The sequence below is a fragment of the Schistocerca piceifrons genome, chromosome 2 (genome assembly GCF_021461385.2).
Source record: "Schistocerca piceifrons isolate TAMUIC-IGC-003096 chromosome 2, iqSchPice1.1, whole genome shotgun sequence".
Lineage (NCBI taxonomy): Eukaryota > Metazoa > Arthropoda > Insecta > Orthoptera > Acrididae > Schistocerca > Schistocerca piceifrons.
This window is the reverse complement of record NC_060139.1, coordinates 551095585-551118041: the sequence shown is the minus strand read 5'-3', so window position 1 is coordinate 551118041 and position 22457 is coordinate 551095585. Positions and strand designations below refer to the sequence as shown.

Here is a 22457-nt window from a genome sequence, read left to right as displayed (position 1 = left end):
ACAAAGAACATGGCAGTATGAGCCTACTTATCAGTATGACATTGTACCCCCTCTGGTCTGAATGCACATACCGACTCAGGTAGGGAGAATGTCGTAAAACCTTTGTAATCTCTCCGGAGACAAGGTGGCCCACAACTGCTGTGACTGATCCTTGGATACTGGCACTGGTATCGAGTTGATGTCCAACCTGGTCCCACATATCTTCTATCATTGACATATCCGGGAATCTTACTGGTCACGTCAGTTTTCTCAACATCACACATGTGTGGACAATCATTGTTCTGATGAGATACAGCACCACGATACTGTTGCAAATCAACAGTTGTGACCTGAACTCATACTCAACTATTCCCAACACCATGACACCGGAAGTAACACCCCTGTTCCTCTCCAGAACAGTGGGAGAATGGGACCTCTCCACAGGTCTCTGCCATGCTCGCTGGTGATGGTCATCCAGGGCAGTATAGAATAGTGATTCACCACTGAACACAATGTGATGCCATTCATCAGTGATCCATGCTTCCTGGCCATGGCACCACTACATACACAGCCATTTGTTTTGTGATGATAATGGCATCCTACGTATGTGATGATAATTCCCTAGTCCAGCTACTGCTAGTCTTTGACCAAATGGTATGGGATAACACAGAACATTGTGGAGAGTCCATTAGTTGTTCTCTGATGGCATGTGCAGATGCAAAGAGGTTATGATGAGCATGGTGCACATTATGGCAAACCTTCCCTGTAGTGGTCAGATGTGGTTAACCAGAACCTAGATGATGAGCATGTTTGCCTTCATGATCCCATGCAGTCCATCATCAGGCAACAGTCACATTTGAATGCCCCACAAATCTGAATATTTCACTATTTTAGCAGCCAAGCAAATGACGACCTACAATGAGGCCCCTGTCAAACTCTGTCACATGCTGTCTTACATGAGTACTATGTGGTTTCCATGTTCTCCACAGCAATCACTCAACACTCAACTCTTCGCACTAAGTATACAGGGTGATTTTTTTCCACTGTTCACAAACTCTAGGGACTGATCAATGAGAGGACATGGAACCAAAACTTTATAAGGAACTTATGTCCACAAGTGCATGATTTCCATGCTACAGACCATTTATTCATACTTTGTTACGGAGAATGCTGTCTGATATGCACTGTACCATGTAGCCACAGTTACAGTATGCATGGTTTCCTCCTAGAGGGTTGTACTATCACTCATATGTCATGCCCTAAGACTGTCTCCTGCCATAATAATAGGTAATGTTGTGTCCAATTCACTTCTCTTGCTGACATACCTTGTAGGGGATGTGATACATTGATGTACACAGTGGTGAAGTATTCGAATCAAGAGCTTGCCGAGATGGCGTTTACTTGGAGAAAGGCAAAAGGCAATGGGCAAGGGGCAGCAGGTTTGTATGAGGAAAACTATTCCCGCTGGCAATAACCACAGCATTCAATATTTGCAACAGTGTTTTGCCATTTGTCTGAGCCAGGGTCATTTCACAAAGCAGGAAATCATAAAGGTCATACCCGAAATATTCAGACACAAGACTTGGAGGAAAATGTGATTAACACTGTGGAAGGCAACCGCTGTGTCAGTACCAGACAGTTGGTCTGCCCATACAGGGTAAGTCAGACGGCCATGTGGAATATTTTCCATGACAACTGTCACTACCCTATCACTTACAGCGTGTTCAAGGCTTAGTAGCAACAGACTTTCCACACTGCAAGTAGTTTTGTCACTGGTTTCTTCACCAGGCAACCATGGTTCTGGAATTTGTATCATCCATCCTATTCACAGATGAGGCCACCTTGATGCAGAGTGGTATCTTCAACTTTCGTAATAGTTATCTGTGAGAAAATATGCGGAACCTCCATGGTATGGTGATAGTGAATCATCAGCATCAGTGCAGCCAGCATGTGTGGGCCAGGATAATTGGTGATTGTATTTTGGGACCAGTCTTCCTTCCACATCACCTAACAGACCAGAACTATCGGCACTTGTTGCAGGTGATGTTGCCTCCCCTGTTGGAAGAAGTGCCACTGTCCAGCCCACTTCACTTTTAACATACGAATGCATAGCAATCATGTCTACCCTGGTTGATGGATCAGTTGAGGGGGTCTAGTTGTATGGCCTGCTCATTCACTGGATCCCAACCTGTGTGGTTTCTGGTTATGGGGCCATCTCAAATGGTTCAAATGGCTCTGAGCACTATGGGACTTAACTACTGAGGTCATCAGTCCCCTAGAACTTAGAACTACTTAAACCTAACTAACCTAAGGACATCACACACATCCATGCCCGAGGCAGGATTCGAACCTGCGACCGTAGCGGTCACGCGGTTCCAAACTGACGTGCTTAGAACCGCACGGCCAGACCGGCCGGCGGGGCCATCTCAGAAGTATCATGTATGCAGAGCCCATTCGAGATGTGAAGACACTGGAGCAGCATATTTGTGCTGCATTTGACACTGTTCAGATGCATCATGGCTGATGTGAACGTGTGAAACAGAAGGGGCTACAGTGTGAGCACACATGTATTGAAGCACATGGAAACTATTTTCAGCACATACTGTAACTGTGGTTGCATGGTACATCACAAATTAGACTGCAGTCTCTGTAACACTGTATGATTGAATCAATGGTCTCTAGCATGTAAACCATGCATTTCTGGACATAAGTTCATCAGACCTTTTTTGTTCCATAACCTCTCATCAATCAGTCCCCGGAGATTCTACACAGTGGAAAAAATCACCCTGCATACCTAGCAAGATTGTTAATGACACTGAACACAAGCAACACTAATGAACTCTGATGGCTGTTCTACCTGTCACAAGGAACTGCTACTCTAATCATTTAGGTATCCACCAATGGTGTGTACATATACAAAGTTACATTGACAGCCAATCATCTCTTCCGGGTGCTTCTCTTTTTTCTCGTGCAATGGCTGTTCCTATGCTTATAATAATAATTTAAGGAAGTAAGGTTTCTGAATTATTTTCAGAATCTTCTGCCATTCTACAACAGAATAAGCTTCATTAGTCACAATAATGTTTATTAGGGGCATCAATGCCTTTATGTTCAGTGGTGACCTATAAAGAAATCTGTCCTTGTGGCCAAAGTCACTAATGCGCAATTGTTTTTGGGTGCTTGACTCAAAAGTAGAGACTTCATATATTGGTAGTAGAAGAAATTTTCACCGCTAATATTTGGCTAAGGTGTGTCATACTGTTCCTGATCACTCAACATAGTACAAATTAACTGAGTCAAAGCACAAACATCTCCTCATAGAGTCAGGCATGCGACACTTTTGGTGGTAATCTGTTCGTGATCCAGAGATGGACATTAAGCTTCATGGCCCCTTGGTACTATTTGAGAGGAGTGGGCTATGTATCAACATTTGGTTTTATCGTCGGCCATCTCTCATTATACAAGACAAATATGACAACACTCTAAACACCATTACAGTTATCTACACTCAACAAGCACACTATAGCACAACATTTACATTTCATGAATGAAACGTGCCATTGTGCACTGACAGGGTGTATACGCAGACAAAGAAAATAATTCCTGGATTTCCCAATTAAAAAATACACTGGAATGAGATTTTCACTCTGCAGCGGAGTGTGCGCTGATATGAAACTTCCTGGAAGATTAAAACTGTGTGCCCGACCGAGACTCGAACTTGGGACCTTTGCCTTTCGCGGGCAAGTGCTCTACCAACTGAGCTACCGATGCACGACTCACGCCCGGTACTCACAGCTTTACTTCTGCCAGTATCTCGTCTCCTACCTTCCAAACTTTACAGAAGCTCTCCTGCGAACCTTGCAGAACTAGCACTCCTGAAAGAAACGATATAGCGGAGACATGGCTTAGCCACAGCCTGGGGGATGTTTCCAGAATGAGATTTTCACTCTGCAGTGGAGTGTGCGCTGGTATGAAACTTCCTGGCAGATTAAAACTGTGTGCCCGACCGAGACTCGAACTCGGGACCTTTGCCTTTCGCGGGCAAGTGCTCTACCAACTGAGCTACCGATGCATGACTCACGCCCGTTACTCACAGTTTTACTTCTGCCAGTATCTCGTCTCCTACCTTCCAAACTTTACAGAAGCTCTCCTGCGAACCTTGCAGAACTAGCACTCCTGAAAGAAAGGATATAGCAGAGACATGGCTTCTGTAAAGTTTGGAAGGTAGGAGACGAGATACTGGCAGAAGTAAAGCTGTGAGTACCGGGCGTGAGTCGTGCATCAGTAGCTCAGTTGGGAGAGCACTTGCCCGCGAAAGGCAAAGGTCCTGAGTTCGAGTCTCGGTCGGGCACACAGTTTTAATCTGCCAGGAAGTTTCAAAAAATACACTGTTTCACAGGTGGAAATACACTTTTTCCGTGTTATTTGACAGTAAACTTTCCCTCAGAATCATAAAACTTATCAGTCCTTTGAATGGCTAAGGTTTTATAAACCAGCGTAGAACCTCCCACCACTTTAGGAAATGAACCCCAGGAAAAAAAAAAAAGAGTTTTCAAAAGATCTTTGACTTGGAGCAACATGTACGGTGCATATTTTCATGTTATGAAAGTACATAGTCAAATTCCACCAAACATGGAATGTTAGTTTCCAAAGCATTGAAATCGATATTGCGATGTGCTATTGTAAGCCAATCATTGCTCATGTCACGTTATCTCACCAGCGATGATAGCAGATATTTAACGCATTTACGTGGGGCTCCCAAAAGTGGATTTTGTAAACCGATCTCCAAATACTACTTCTGGTTGCCAGTTTTCCAGTTCCAATTGGTTTCCGCTCCCATGTAAATGCAGCGGTATTGAAATGTGCTTCGGCTGTCAGGTTTCGTCTTGTTTTTTAAAAATTTCAGCTGATATTGATGGAGCGGCTTTTTGTGCAGCGAAGGAAAAGTAGAAATATTAGACTGAAGCTGTTTACACCTTGTCTAATTGAAGAGAAGTAGCAATTGTGCTGACTAAATCATAAACTATATCAGCTATTTCCAGGCACTGTAGTTAACTGGGCTAGCGAATCCGCTTCAGAGCTTAACATGTAAACACAACAGCAAAAATCAGTTTCCAAAATTCAATTTTCATCTTTCAGGAGATGTGTCAAATGGAAACGTAGTGATTCAGAGCATAGGACATGTGATGGGGTCAGCTTATAGCAACATCACTGTTAAGTAGCACGAACACAAAATAGGAAAAGTTAATGGTTTAAATTAATGTATGTAGTGTAGCTACAGGAAAAGCTGAGATTTCACATTTTTTTGCATGTGGTGCACTTCGATACATCACACAATTGAGCCAGTAAAATTTTAAGTAATGATGTAAATGTCTGGTTTTCTGGGCTCAAAATTCTTCTAAGTGACTGGCCATAAAACTGTTAAGTTTAAATGAAAGTCAAATGTTCTGTTACTTAAGAAATTCAAAACTTGTTCACTCACTTAACATAACTCATATTGTGTAAAATGAAATGCACTTAGAAAGTAACGCTTTTCAAACAACCAATGGCAATATTTTCCCGTGACCTTTTAAATTCATTTCAGCTGTTGTCAGAGCCAGGAAACGGCATTACTGTGCCTGCGCAGCTATGATGACATAGGTAGCATGTATTTTCGTATGTATATAGCATTAAGATATCTTACATTATGTCTTAAATGAAACAGGGCATCAGAAGATACTCCAAGAGCATTGGAATTTCGTAAACCCTACTAAAAGGCTTAGTTCAACTTAAAGCACACATTCATATTTCCAGATTCATGATGAAGTAGGCCTCAACCTGATATTAAACTTTTCAGTGTAGTTTTCAGGATGCAAATTTTATTGGAGTACCAGTTTTGTATTATCTCATGTTTAGTTCTTTATTTCCCAGATGATAACAATGTGCACTTGAAGTTCTGTGAACAGTTGACACTAGCAATAGTGTTTCTAATAAATTGACTGCCTCTGTGGGAAAGCATAATTAAACTCAAATTTTTTTAGCAAATCAACAAAAATAAATTCATTTTTCTGCAAGGCAATTAATGCATGACTGCCTAAGACCTGGAAATAAAATAAAATCAGAAAAGTGAAACTAATAACCATTTGACATGAGAACTGTAAACCAAGAGGAGACAGCAAAATCACTAAACATAAACACAGTTCACATGGAGACTACACCTCAACCCACTACAACCCAGACTGCTCTGTACATGCGCAAATCAGGCAGCATGGGCCCGCCAGAAAAAGTTTTCCGGGTAGCATCTGGCTGCTTGTTGATACTGCTGATACAGCTAACAGCCATGCTTCAAGTAGCCAGAAGCGGGAGAAGGTACTGCTCATAGGTGACTCAATCGCACATGCGCATAAGCCCGCTGGCAATTGCTCAAACAAACCTAATATAAACTGTTGTGATGTTATGCCCATTGGAAGCAGTTTGTTGTTATAAAGTATTGTATAGCCTTTAACACATTTTGCTGTTGGCAGACGTTTGTGTGTGCACTGTGTTTTGTTGCTGTAAATGGCACATTTCCTTTGTATATTAAGCTGTATTTTTTTCCTTGTTTATGTTTTATTAATGGAGTATTATTTTACAGTAGTGGGCTAAAGTAAAATTCTTTGTTAGAATATCAGTTCTTACCAGTCCAAACTACAAAAATTTAACTGAAAAATAAAACAATGAAAAATTCCCAGAATTCTAAAAATTTCCTGGGTTTTTCCCAGTTTTCTCTTAGCTGAAAAAATTCTCGGGATTTTCCTGGACTTCGCAGTTCTCCCAGAGGGTATATACCCTGACTGATGAAAAGCAACTTTTCCAATCATGTGGCTGAATCTACTCTTTGTGATCTCACAGCCATCAACACAATAAACTTTCCTTTTTACTTCAAAAATTTTTATTAACTTGCACTAGTCTGCCCGAAGGCAACTAAATTTGTCAGCAGACCTTCTTGTGTTTGAATATGGTATATATCCTGTAATTGCAGAGTTATTTTATAGATAACCACTTCCTCAAATGAAAAGTGAACACAGAGAGTATTAAGTTTGAATTTATTAGTTTCACATTCCAGTAATTAGCTGCTGCTCACTCAGTGCTGCTACCCTTGTGAGTAAGGCCCTGTAATAACAGCTAAGGTAATTAGGCCCAACAAAAGAAAACTGTATAGTAAATATGTCAGTGGCTAAGGATGTGTTGGGTATGGAGTCAGTGGATTGTGATGGATGATTTTGCTAAAGAATTGTAACTGTAAAACAATATCTAGTTCAAAGTAATATTCCAGCTGAACTGTTTTAAGACTCAGGTCCTTAAAAGTCAAAAGAAGTTTAATATTACTTGGACTTTGCAGAACACAGAGAGATAATACTGTACAACAAGTGTGTGATGTAGGTAACATTAGTTTAGATGAGAAGGCAGCTGGTGGGAAAGCAGTAATAAAATGTGATGACTAGTTGTAAAATAAATTAGAGAGGTGGATGACCATTTACTGTTAATAAGTTATGAGAAAAACTATTCTCTTAAATTAAATACTTCCTAATTATTATCTGAAAATAAACTGTTCATAAAATGTTTACAAATCTGAAAATGAATTGGTCATGTAGTGGGATTTCAGCATGAAAATTACCTAGCAATGAACTCTTCAAATTAACGTACTTTCATTTATGTCTATTGTTTCAAGCAAATACTACAGTGACAGCCATTAAAAGGCAAACTGAGGGAAAGCCAAAAATTCACTGAAATTACAGAAGTATTGAACAAAATCATGTCATGTCTGCAGAAGATAAAGCATAAAAGTGGCACTTAAATAAAGTGCAATGCATAATATTTGTAACAGTGAATATTCTGAGTGATAATGTTGAAAATTTGTTATACATTAATGTGACCACTTGCCAGAAGCACCTTTTGCAATGGGGATGTGCAGGAAGAGACAGTGAGGTTCTGGAAGTTTTCAACAGGGATTTGAAGCCAGTATGATTCTAATGTCATGGTCATCTGCACTAGATTTCTTGTTGAGGATACATGGCATGGACATGCCAATCGAAGTGGCCCCATAGATTCTTGATTGGGTATAAATTCAGGGAATCTGGTAGCCAGTCGAATATGGTAAACTCATCCTGGTGGTCTTTGAACCACTCACATACACTGTGAGCTGTGTAACACCTTGCACTGTCCTGCTGGTAGATGCCACTGTGCTGAGGAAAAAATAAACTGTATGCAGGGGTTAAAATGGTACCAAGGATAGATGTATACTTATACCAATGCATTGTGCCTTTCAGAATGATGAGATCACCCAGGGAATGTCATGAAAACATACCCCAGGTCATAACACTACCTCCTCCAGCATGGACCCTTCCAACGATTGTTGCATGTCAGTACACACCAATGGTCATTGGTGCGATCGAGCATAAAACATGATTATCTGAAAAGGCCACCTATCACCAGTCAGTGACATCCTGTTGTGATACTGGTGTGCAAATTCAAACCTTTGTCACTACTAGATAGCAGTCAGCATGGGTGCTGCCTGCTCCAGAGGCCCATACACAGCAATGTTCACTGAACAGTCATTGAGGAGACACTGTTGGGAACCCCTTCATTCATCTGGGTGGTTGGTTGCTCAAACATTTTGCATGTCTATTTGCCCATACACATCTCCACAGCCATCATTCGTGCCTGTCATCTACAGCCAATGATGCACCACAGTTGCCTTAGTGCAGGATTTGGATAGCAGCATTTTGCCATATGCGGTATACTTTAATCATGACAGCATGTGACAGACTTAGCCATTTTGGAAATGCTTCCAGTCTTGGCCTGAAAACAAATGGAAAGCAAATGATCCTGCCCTCTGAGTGTCTGATAAATCACTCTTTTCATATTACAATAAAGACTATTGTTTTCTGCATCCCCCCAACACAATTAACATACCTTCCTCAAAGTGCTGCTGTCTGAGTTATTATTGCATGTTGATGTTGAAAGAGGTGATAGTCGCATTAATGTGACTGGTCCATGTAAATATGAAGAGTGTGCACAGAAATTGGGGTTGCAGAGCGCAAATTGTGTTAGGATTCATAAATGTGACTACAATGAGAATTTCAGAGTGGCCCATGTGAGAGGAAGAAATGAGGAAACAAAGTATAAATGTAACTGTCTCACCAGTGTAAGACTCCTGCACACAGAGCTAAAAAATTATGATAATTAATAGTGTGAGGTGACATTATGTATGTCTGCATAGCACCTGACTAATAATGTAAAATCTGGACAGAAATACACAATCCAGTTTGCTATATTAATGATTTACTTTATTCTTACACAAAAATTACCCCATCTGTTTATCTTCTCATATAAAAATCTAGGTTGGGGAGGGAAAAAATCACAATTACACATAAACGTCCAGTATAATAAAAGTTCTTCTCATGTTCATTTCATATTATGAACAATAATGGAGAACATAAAGCATATTACATTTTGTTGTTTAACTGCAGAATTGCCAAATATTCTCATCAGTCTTAATGATGACCTGAAACATGCTCATATTTCTAAACATACTTTCAGTGACCAGCTCTGATTCTACTCAATCCCAATAAATTAATGTGACATATTCCCATACATATGTGGAATATGAGACAAATTAAAATTAAGTAATTTTTTTCACATGATGAATCACATTATTAAAAAGAAAAAGCTAAAAGCATTTGTTTTTGGAAATTGAAAACCTGCACTTCATAGTTTCAGGAAGTACAGCCATTTCCAGGTGTTCATGTTAATAATTATGGAAACATATTTCAAGGTTACTTCAGTTTCAAAATATATTTGGTCACATGTAAATGTTATTGTACAGAAATATCATCTGATAAGTATGTTGCACAAACACATTACATATTTTAAGATTAGAATACTATTTAAATGTTCTTACTGTTTCAATACATATGGGAAATCTCAGGAGTGTTATATATTTAGCAAAGTCAAATCCAAATTAAAATCTGACCTGAATGAAAAATTAACTTTGAAGTAGAAACAAAACTTACTGTCTTAAATGGCAAAATAACATCAGACTGAACTGTTCCAGGGTAACTTTGCATGGTTGTATACAAATAAAATCTGAACACCATCCGTAAGTTGTACAACATCATGGATAATTTTGTATATGAATTTTACTATGCAGACATCCCCTGAGATTTCTTGAGGAGTACTGTTAATTTCATTGATCTACAGCAAGGGGCATGTGTGAAATTTTCACAACACAAGGCTTAAGGTCAAGAGATTTGTATGGTGTTTGCTATCAGTTTCAAAAAAGCTTCAGAAAATTAATTAATATAACAATAATAATAATATTTCTGACACAGATACAGAGAATATATAAGATCCACAGATAATCGACAGCTGAATGTCATCCTTTAGTATACATCATTACCTTTATACAGAATTGTGGCTTTGGGAAAACCTTCATTACTTATGTAAGTATGTTTGGATTCTTCCTAACACTGTAATCATTCATCAGATATTAAGAATAAGAATGAGAGAAGACAAGCAGGCATTCACCATCTCAATTACTTTCAAGAGATGCAGCCATTTCAATGAAAGAAAATACTCAATTCTGATGGGAAGAAAATGCTCCATTAAACCTGAAAGTACTTCATTGTTTGAGTAACACTGACACAATAATGTATAATTGCCATGTAGTATGACAAAATCCATATTCAGAGGTTAATGTATGGTACTGATGATCACTTAAAATTCAGATCAAGCATAAATTTTTACTATACAACAGACCATCCACAAATATGCATTTAGTACATGGGCACAGACTAGTGAAAGGTCATTTGGCCTTAAAATATTAAGCCTCTATAAATAAATTTAAACAGATTGTGCATGGAAACTTAAGTTCCTGAAACTGAGATCTTGCGGACATATGATAAAACAATGTCTCATTAATAAATAAATAAATAAATAAATAATAAAAAATGAAAACAGTTAAATAACTGTTGTGGTCTCTAGTCCTAAGACTGGTTCGAGACATGCGATAATCACATAAATCATGTTCTATGGGTATTGATTAGAAATAGGATTGTTGGTAATGTGAAACTGAACATTACACAATGAAAATGTAGATGTAGAAATACCAACTAAGCTTCAACCTGCAGGCTCAAATATTGCATATCGAAACATACAGCTCAATATGAAAACACATTTTAGTATGAAGGTTTTTCCAGTTCCATTGCAATGTTTTATGTATGTATACAATTTTCAAACATGTAACAAAAGAAAAGATTAATTAAAAGAAATAAATGATTTTAAGATGTAATGACATTACATATATGAATTAATGTTTCAAAACTTGTTTCCCTAGGGAAAAGAAACTTTAAACTTTAAGGCTGACAAATAAATTTTTCAGGAGAGCATCAAGCATGTTCTTATTTGGAGGCTTGCGAGGAAGTCCCAAAAAACAGCACAGTTTTCTTCAACAAGTTTTAAACTAAATAAACATTATTACTATTGTTGTAATTATCATAATTATAATTATTATTGTTATTATTATTACTCTTACTTTTGTTGCCATTAGTACAGAAGGCAAGTGCACACTTCAGTCTCATCAAACAAAACTGAGAATGATGGGTAAATAGAATATGTGATGTGTAATTAATGGAATTTGTGAGTAAAAGCACACATTCATCTTCCATTATTATAAAAAAGCCATTCAAAAAGATTTTTTACATACTAACGGAAGACACATACCCCATGCTGTATAATGCTGAGCTGACTCATACACAGATTCCTCAACATGCCAATGACCAACTTACATCACTTTCATATCATACCATTTCATTTCAACATGAAGTCTTGCAGTGTGATGGAGTGATTAAAAAATTGTTTATCACATGCTCAAAAAAGCATTTTGGATGATTTGTTTATAATATATATATATATTTATATTTATTTATATATGATGGAAAAAATATCACAAACTGTACATGATGAGTCTTTCTATATATTTTCAGTTTCTATACAGACACTTGTGTGTAGCTTTATTTTTTATATCACTTTTGTAGATTTTTTTATAAAAGACTGAAGACATTGTAAAACAATGTTGCAATCATTTTTGCGATTTTTTCGTTACATATAAAAGGAGTCATTCCACAGTCCTGCCTTCTGTCACATCCTAGAGCCTTAACATGTGAAATCGTTCACTATGGGGTGGATACTGGTGAGAGTGATGACTTTTGAGACTCAAACAAAAAGAGATTTTAATTATATCCTGCTTGTAGAGATTTCAGAGCAAATATTATCATTAACTCACAAAAATAACAAATATAATTTAATTTATGATGTGGCATTAATTTGTAAATGAAAAATCACCAAAAAAAATATTTTTGATTAATGCCCCAAAAATATAAAAAATAGCTCGTCTTCCCAGGGATGAGGCATTCTATTAAAATGAATATGTTCAATGTACACTTAATGAGTAAAATGGCTATATACTGGATAAATATGGGTAATAAAACAAGAATTCTCACAGTGGAATGCAAAGTTTTGACACATGTTTCACCAGTATTATTTTCTGTACATTTATCTCTGTCTCATCCCTAGGTTTAAATAAAATAGTGTTGATAGAAAGATAATCATAAATATAAAGCAGCTGAAACAATTATTACAGTTTACAAAAGTTTTCTTCACTTAACAAATCTCACAGGTTATCTCTTACATCATTTCAGTTTGAAAGTTGGCACATTCTCTTTCCTAAAAACAGTTTGTACCACTCTTACCCCCACTGGTATTAGAAACACAATGTGAAGTTTTATTTCTCTGACATGTTCCTATTAACACTGACAGACTTCATAACAGAGAACAAGTGCATCTTATCAGTTTTTTAAGCCACAGATGCAGAAGTCTGTCGTTACAGTTTTTTATTAGTATATTGTCTTCATGTATTTTGAGTTCCACACTAAACACTTCTATTATATGTAATGAACAGTATTTTCAGAAAGCATTAAAGCTTCAGAGTTAAACATCTGGCACATTATAAATCCGGCAACGATGGTAGTATAAAACAATCACTCAAAGGCAAAGATCAGCACTCATAACATACACTTTTGAAAAAACAGGCTGTAATTCTTGTGAAACATAGTTGGAAGGAAAACTGCAGTTATCATTTTGTAGGAATTTAGTCCAAGTAAAACAGTATTCATGTGGCAGTCAGTCTCAGATGGCATAAAAGCGTCAGTACAGGAGCTCATCTGACTGTTTTTGTAGTCTCGTTTCCAACTGTCCACATTTGTTTGGAAATCTGTGTACTTCCCACAAGAAAGCATTTGTAACCCAGCTGACAGGAGCCTGATGAAAATAACGGTTCCTCCCAACCGTTGCCACATTTGTCATACCACAGGTTCTTCACGTTTGAAGTTGATGTTCTGGCTGGAGCAGAAGTCCCGAGTGATTGGGAGGCAGTTGAAATAAGTACATACTTCACAGTCATAAACAGGGACAATATAAAACAGCACAATAAGAGCTGCAAACAAGAAGGCTGCTGAAAGCAGGCAGACCCAGATGAGGGCTACTTTCTTATGACGATCATACTCCCCAAATGAAACAAACGGTAGCAATGCATATGACAAGAGAAAGCCGAATATGAACCCAAACAAGTGTGCATAGTTGTCGACCCAAGGAAGCAGGCCAAAAACAAAAAGTACCAATGTGATACAAAGCAGCTTCAAAAGAGCATGATCTGGATGGCGTAACATCTGCCACACATTAAGCACCTCTACAATGAGGCACGCAAGAAGTCCAAATTGTGCACCAGCAGGACCCACCTGAAAACAAAACAGAAAGAAGCTCCTTTTAATTACTAAAAATAATTTTTTTATTATATATATGACAACTGTTAGTTTAGTCATCTCAGTTTTAAATAATTTGTCTTTCATTCATCCAAGCTGAAACTTACTACTACTAGAACTGGGCACAACAATGAAAATGAAATTCATAACACCAGCTCCAGTTCCCAGCACTATATGCAGTGAGTGAACCGAGAGTAGTATATAGCTCAAAACACATTAACCTCCTGACAGGATGTTCTGCCAAGTAGTGGCCATCGTCATACTATTACCTGCTGCTGTTGCACTGCTGTGCAGGCATTTGGGCACACAGCTGTCTGTTCTCACCTGTGTAATTATTCCTGTGTTTTGCAGCACTTTCTTGTGGGGCAACATAATCTGACCAGTTCTGCCACACTTTGCTCCAGTCAAGTGACTGTTGTGATTATCAGTTGCCAACAACTAAAAGTTTTTTCAGCAGCAGTGTGATTTTGAAAATAAACAAATTAATTGTGATTCATTTTGAGAGTCGAATGAAGTATTTTATTGAAGGAGTTCATGCATAATATGGTACACTACTTTTTGTAAAATCTGTGTTTCAAGAATTTCTTTCCTTGAGTAATACATTCAGGTTTCTGAACAACACCTTGTAGGAATAACATTGTGAACAAAGAATAAAATTCTTCATTGTTTGTTGGTACCCATTTGTGCACATGCAATCATTGTTTGTGTGTGTCTGCATGGGAACTTACAAATGGTTCAGCACATATTTTGTTGCTCTCATTGGTCATCATTGTCAACATAAAATAATGCGAAAATACCAAGTGGATTCTAAGTATCTGAAAAATGTATTTTTACACCTGGTGTCTCTGTAAGTGGAAATTTACTCCTATCGCTGTAAATGTAAGTTTACCCCCATCTGCACTAAAATTGACAGATCATGTTCTTGCAGAACCACAGTCAGCAGTCACACATCTTTTGACACTGCTTTCGCCATTTGACATTTCTGTATCAAGGCCATTAAACTTCTCATCATCGGCCTTCTTCTCCACACAACACAAATGCCACTGATATCTGTCAGATAACACTTATAATAGGTAGTGCGAACCTTGTGGCTTATATACAAATATAAACACAATTTGTAGAGCCTCCCAAATTTTGCTGACTGTGAGCCCAAGCACCATTGTATTGCGCACAGCACACTGACATCAAGCAGCCTGAACTCAGTCTGGAGAGCACGTGCAACACGGCAGTTGGCATGCCTCAGTCCAACTCATAAGCACAGCAGCAGTGCTGCAACAGATCCCAAGCTCAGCTCCCAGATCACAGAGCACGGTTGAGAATATAAGCCTAATGCATATTATGGACTACTACTTACAATAAGAAATAAGTAATAATGGGACTAAATATATGCCATTATTACTGCCATAATATAATAGAGGGAAACATTCCACGTGGGAAAAATATATCTAAAAACAAAGATGATGTTACTTACCAAACGAAAATGTTGGTATGTTGATAGACACACAAACAAACACAAACACACACACAAAATTCAAGCTTTCGCAACACATGGTTGCTTCATCAGGAAAGAGGGAAGGAGAGGGAAAGACGACAGGATGTGGATTTTAGGGGAGAGGGTAAGGAGTCATTCCAATCCCGGGAGCGGAAAGACTTACCTTAGGGGGAAAAAAGAACAGGTATACACTCGCACATACACACACACACACACACACATATCCATCTGCACATATATAGACACAAGCAGACATGCAGCAGTGCTCCAACAGATCTACTTGTGTCTAAATATATGTGTGGATGGATATGTGTGTGTGTGTGTGTGTGTGTGTGTGTGTGGGCGCGCGCGTGCGAGTGTACACCTGTTCCATTTTCCTCCTAAGGTAAGTCTTTCCACTCCCGGGATTGGAATGACTCCTTACCTTCTCCCTTAAAACCCACATCCTTTCGTCTTTCCCTCTCCTTCCCTCTTTCCTGATGAAGCAACCGTGTGTTGCAAAAGCTTGAATTTTGTGTGTGTGTGTGTGTGTGTGTGTGTGTGTGTGTGTGTGTGCATGTGCACGCGTGTCTGTGTTTGTTTGTGTGTCTATCAACATACCAACGCTTTTGGTTTGGTAAGTTACATGATCTTTGTGGGGAACTAGCCAACCAGCCCCACCTCCCCCTTGCAGGGCTGGGAGCTTACTTCCATGTTCTGTGATCCTGTGACAACAGAAGTGATGTAATGGTCACAGTGACTGCCAATCCCTTCTTGTGTTGCAGTGTTTGTAATCAAAGCCCATGGCATAACAGGAATGGTCTCTTCACTCATTTCAAAATAAGAAAAGAAAGTGAGCAACACACAGCACAGAGCAAAGTGGAGTACACAAAGCATTTGATAATGGCTACAGTGCAATAGTTTGCTGAGGTTGGCAGTGCCGTGAATGTTGTACTTCTGGCCTGACCTCTATCAGTATCTTACTCATCTATAGGTCAGAACACACTCACCTAAGGCTGTCACATTAAACTGTCTGCATAATACATGGCACAATTTATTTCCTGAAGAGGAAACATGGAATAAGTTACAAAAATAGTGTTTACATTATGAACTGAGAATAACAGCTCATGATGATGAAAGTGTTGCTACAGAAACTACATTGAAAATGAAGGTTAGGTGCAGTCAAACCTCATCTAGAGCTATTATATCAAAAATTTATTATTATAAATGGGATGAAGATAGAAAATGATTTTCATGTGCAAAGTAGGTCACTCATCAAAACTTTTAAGTAGTTTTGATTTTTTTAATTTGTGAAAAAGGGCCATCATCAAGTGAAACTACTAGCATAGACAAAAGAAAGGACTATATTATGTTATCAACTAGCATAACATCAGTGGGAAGTTCAAGAAGTCATAACCAGACAGAAACTTCAAAAATTGAAAAGGAAGTTTTAATGGTGAGAATGACAATTTTTCTGTAGATTCAAACAAACTGGACTGTGATGAGTGGTACATTGACAGTGGTGAAACACTTCACATAACAAATCAGTGTGACTAGTACACTATATATGAACCATTTGAAATCCTAAAATGATTTAAAAATTAAGGTATTTGGTGCAGGTCAAATGGATTTACATGTTTTCAATTAACAGAGCAATATTTTGAAGACTTTGATTTTGCCTAAGTGGTCTTGTAACTTGTTTTATGTTAAGAAAGCTCCACAGAAAGAAATAAATCAAATAATTGAAAATGATGGCAAATTGTGGGTATTTTTCAAATCCAGTGGCAAAATGAGCTTTATTGTTTGGCTGTGAAAGTAGTTCACCAAGAAAAGTCTTATGTTATTGCTAAAACTGATGATACTTTACAGACATGGCATGAAAAAATGGATCATTAAAATAATTTCTATGTGCACCACTTTTTAAGGATTGTGATATAGAGACAACTGATGTCAGCTCTTGTGAGGAGTGCACCTGTGGTAAACATCATCAGCTGGCGAATGGTGAGAGAGTGCACACTAAACGAGGAGTTTATGCAGAAGTTTGTGGATGGATGGAAGAAAATGATTCACTCATGTTTTGTTGTTTTTATGGATGATTTTTCCAGTTTCAGGGTAATGTATCTTTTGAGAAGATAAAGATGAAATTAAAGGAAAGTCATTACTGTTTATTAAAATGATTAAGTCTCAATCTGAAGTTTCTGTGAAAGTATTACATACAGACAATGGTAAGTTGTTTCATAATAAAGATGTACACAAGTCTGCTGAATCAATTTGATTGAAATATTCAATTACTGTGGCATATACTCCTCAGCAGAATGGAGTTGCTGAGAGGAAAAATAGAATAGTTCGCAAAATGGCATATTCTTGGCTCTGCTCAGCTCTGCTGAATAACTACTAAAAGCATTGAAGGGTGAGACAGTTTTGGCTGCAATGTACATTCCGAGTTGAACTGGTCCCACAAAAATGAAAATAAAACTCCAATTGACATATTTCTTAAGAAAGAAGGTCATTTCGATGATTTGGTGTTGTTTGGTATGGGGTGCTACATGGAGGTACCATGTTTACTTTCCTGGAAAAAGGAAAAAAAAATAAATAAATAAAATAAAATAAAAATGTATTTGTGTGTCTGCAGAGATGTAAAATTGAACTGGAAACAATTAAGAAACCTCTTACACAGGAGACTGCAAGGGTTATTGATAATTCAGATATAGATGAAAGAGAAGATGTTACAGAAACTGAATGTGAAAATGTTGATTATGAAGGGGATGGTTAATGATAAAGACACAGGAATCCACAATTTACATGTACAGTGAAACTTGAAGAAACCATCATTTTACTGCAAAGGGAGGGGGGGCAAGGATGAGAGGGATGGCCTGGACAGTGATTATGGGATAGTTTTGGGAGGTAGTGGTAAATACCTTGTTTTTTGGAAGTATTGGATATTCTGTGTGTGTATTTGTGGTTGTAAGTCATTGCGTACCATCTTTTACCATCTGTTTCTTTCACACATTGTGCTGTTTCTGTTCTTGTATTTGTGTATTTCCTTGTGTGTGATTTTGTGCTTGTGTTGGTGACAGTTGGGTGTTTGTTCTTTTCTATTTCTTGATTTTATTGTTCAACTTTGTTACTAAGTTCTCTTTGTATTCATTGTTTGTGGCTATTTTTATTATAGTATTCATTTCTTTTTTCTAATTGTCTGTATCTAATGGTATTGCGTTTAAACTGTGCAGCATGTATCTAAGTGATGCCTGCTTTTGAGAATTGGGGTGTTGTGATGTCTCATGTATAATTATGTCTGTTGTTGTCAGTTTTCAGTATATGGCAAATGTGTGTTGTTTGTTTTGAATCTTTATGGTGATATCCAAGAAATTTAACTGTCTATTTTGCTCTTTCTCTATTGTAAAATGTATCTTATCGTGAACAGAATTTATGTCTGTGTGTAACTGGTCAATTTTATTGTTTAGTTCATCTATCAGGCACAAGATATCATCCATATATCTAATCCAGTATAGGATGTTGTACCTTCTGGCACTATTTAGTTAAATATAATCTGTTCTACATGGTTCATAAATATGTTTGGTATGTTTGCTATACAAATAGCCACAAACAATGTATACAAAGAGAACTTAGTAACAAACCTGAACAATAAAATCAAGAAACAGAAAAGAACAAACACCCAACTGCCACCAACACAAGGACAAAATCACACACAAGGAAATAAACAAATACAAGAATAGAAACAGCACAATGTGTGAAAGAAACAGAAAGTAAAAGATGGTACACAATGACATACAACCACAAATACACAAACAGAATATCCAATATTTTCAAAAAACAAGGCATAAAAATAACACACCAAACCAACAACTCAATTCAGAAATACTTTGCAAAAACAATAGGAAAAACTGGTCTGTATCAGAAATCAGGAATATACCAACTGAAATGCAATACGTGTGATGGAAGATAGATAGGTCAAAGCAGCAGGACATTTGACACCAGATACAAAGAACATGTAAGAGCATGGAAGTATAGGACAAATCATTCAACTTTTGCAGAACACTTACACCAATACCAACATAAAATTACAACCAGAGACACAAATATGGAAATCATAAACAACAACAAAAAACACCTCCTCACATTACAAGAAAACTACCACATCTAAAAAACCATAACAGATAAGAAACAACTCATAAAAGATCAGATCAACTTGGTTAACCACACACTCTTAAACTGATTGACCACTTAATATAACATTTAAAGTACAAATATAGCCACAAGCACCTTTTATCCATTTATCCTAAAGGATTTATTGGTGCCTAAAGGATTTATTGGTGGCCAACTCCTTCTACTCTGTTGATGAATTTCTCAGTAGAATCAACTGATTTCTATATATATACAATATAACTTCTGCACAATTTCAGTGCAGTAATGTGTACATTGTAAATAAGTGTGTGTGTGTGTGTGTGTGTGTGTGTGTGTGTGTGTGTGTGTGTGTGTCTAAGTACAATCTAACTTCTGCACCAGTTCAGTGCAGTAATGTGTTCATTGTAAATAAGTATTTATTAGTTGTATTACACATTTACTACCTTATAAATAAATTAAAAAGAAACTTTTTTATTTTAAATTCAGTGCATTAGTATTTGTAAAATGATTCTTTCATATAGCGTACATTAAAAAATGATGACCATGCCACTTGGGACCTGTGGAATGGGACATTAGCTTATTTGCTTGAGTTGTAAATATTTGTCATGTATTGTTGTTTTTCTGACATGTTCTACATCCTGGAAGACCTCCTCACTACGGATCAATTGGAATGATAGTAAATCTAATATAATATAATATAATCTTACCCAACAACTCTCACGTCTCTATCCACATACAAGACATTTTCACTAAATCTCTCTCTCTCTCTCCCTCACACACACACACACACACACACACACACACACACACACACACACACAAAATCATTTCATAGGTTGGCAACACTCACAACATGAACAGAAACAAACAAATAGGCCTAAACACTGCAGCAGTGATGAATCAAAAACAGTTAAAGTCAATTATAAATACTGCAGTGCAGGAAATCATGCAAAATGCCAAAACCTGCAGATGTGAAATGAAGCCTGTCGACATCAGCCACTGCTAACAAGAGGGGAAGGTGCAGACTGTGTAAAGAAACACCGTAAGTAGCTTACAGATTAACTTCATAAAGAAAATGCTATTTTTAACCTAAAAGAATCAAAGAATAAATCTACAAACATATTTATCCAATTTACAGAAATAAATAAAAGTGAAATGCATCTGGTGTAATTCTTTTTAATTACATTGCTGTCAGCTGAAGACAGATAACCTATAATAATAGATGTTAACAGCTGCTGTGGAAGATGGCCACACAAACAAACGTAATTACTAATTTTTACAATATACTGAACTTACCTCTGCTCGGTAGGGTACAAAAATGGCACTTGCCAGGTTTCCAGCCATGCCTGAACCCAAGTATATGATAGCTATTCGTAGGGGGCCTGTGAGTTTCTCCAAATCTCTCATCAGAAAATACTGAATCACAAGGGTTATTGCAAGGTGTAGTACTCTGTACAGAAAGAGAAAGAAATACCTGTCACTATAATGTAACAAGAGAAAATACAATCAAAATTAATGTAGTGCAGGAATAAATGAATTAGTTTTTGAACATTTTGGGAATGCTAAAAATGTTACTCCATATTCAAGAAAATAGTATAAATTTAGGTCATGGTTATGAAACTGTTGGACATGCAGATTCATTTATTATTAATGTAACATTTGCTAAAAGTAACATACATAATAATGGACACTGCTGCTCAAGCAAATAGGAGTTGTTGCAAACGGGTGTGTTGGAAGGGCACCCAAGAGTCATTTACCAGAGATAGCAACAATACTTCAAGTACTATAATCTCCTGCAGATACAGATTCTTCTGCAGGAATACAGAATCTATCACTACTCATCCACTTGACTGTGAATGGTATGTCAATGTGTGATTAGTCCTATGTCAAGGGAGGTAAGCAGAAAAGCATAACGATCCACTAACCATCAACAGTTTGAACACATGGCAAATAATGGTACCCCTTAGGGAAGAGGCAGTAAGAAATGGGAAGTAACACCATGTGCACTGAGTGTGTATGCCTGGATGCCTCACTCAATATGTTGAAGAGGCTACCCCAACAACCACTGAAGGAACAGGGTTCAACAAACTGCAGACCGTGGCACATGTTGGGGTTAACAATGCCTGTTGTCTGGACTCGATATCATACTCAGATCATTCCACTGAATGACAGAAGGTTGACAATACCAGCCTTGCTCACAGAGTTTCAATGGAGCTCACAATCTGCAGTACCCAGAATACATCATGGCACTTGATTTTGAGTGAAGTGGAAGGTGCAAACCAGAGACTGAGAAGGTTCTGTGCCAAGCTGGACTGTGATTTCCTAGGCTTGTGATACAGGGCTGAGATACGGAAGACCCCCTAAATGGGAGGTGTGCACTGCACATCAGAGGCTGTTACACAGGTAGCTGATTGTGTGTAGGGTGCACACAAGGTCTTTTTACATTAGTCAACCCTCCATCTAGTCCAGATAACAATAGCTATAGGAGACCTGGAAGTATCAGTGTAAGATCCAAAGAAATAATAATACAAGGTACATCAATAAGAATCACCCGATTTAAAAAAATCGTAATTATTATGTTATTTGAGATATGTGCATGAACAACATACTGTTAGAAAGAGCAAACTCTCAAGTTTTGCACAGTTCCTGCTAGGTAGCAGCAGTGTGCATCCTCTTCAGATCTAGTAAAAATTGTGTTGGGACAACAGAAAGCATTTTGTGTTCTACATTTTGTGGAGTGCAAGTCAGTAACAACTGTTAAGCGTGACTTTTACACTAGGTATGGTGTGGATCCTCTACAGCACAGAGCATTAGATGATTGCATGAACAATTCTGAGAAACAGGTTGTTTGTGTAAAGGCAAATCACCAGGCCATCCCCGAGTGTCTGGCACAGACGTCAAACTCATCTGCCATAGTTTCACAAGGAGTCTGCAGAAATCTGTTCATCATGGAGCTTGACAGCTCAACATGCCCCCAATGTCCATCTGGCGTGTGTTGCTTCCACATTTATACATGAAACCAT

At 37.7% G+C, this 22457-nt stretch overlaps 1 protein-coding gene across 1 annotated transcript in view; it reads right to left on the bottom strand.

Moving 5' to 3' along the window:
* Window positions 1-9368: 9368 nt before the first annotated feature.
* Window positions 9369-22457, bottom strand: part of LOC124775577 (inactive rhomboid protein 1) — a 293959-nt gene continuing 280870 nt past the window's right edge. Inside the window, exons 14-15 of the mRNA XM_047250407.1 lie at window positions 20731-20884; window positions 9369-13793 (exon numbers count right to left, since the gene is read on the bottom strand). Coding sequence (XP_047106363.1) covers window positions 13359-13793; window positions 20731-20884 — 589 coding nt within the window. The 3' untranslated portion in view covers window positions 9369-13358. The remainder of the gene's footprint in view (window positions 13794-20730; window positions 20885-22457) is intronic.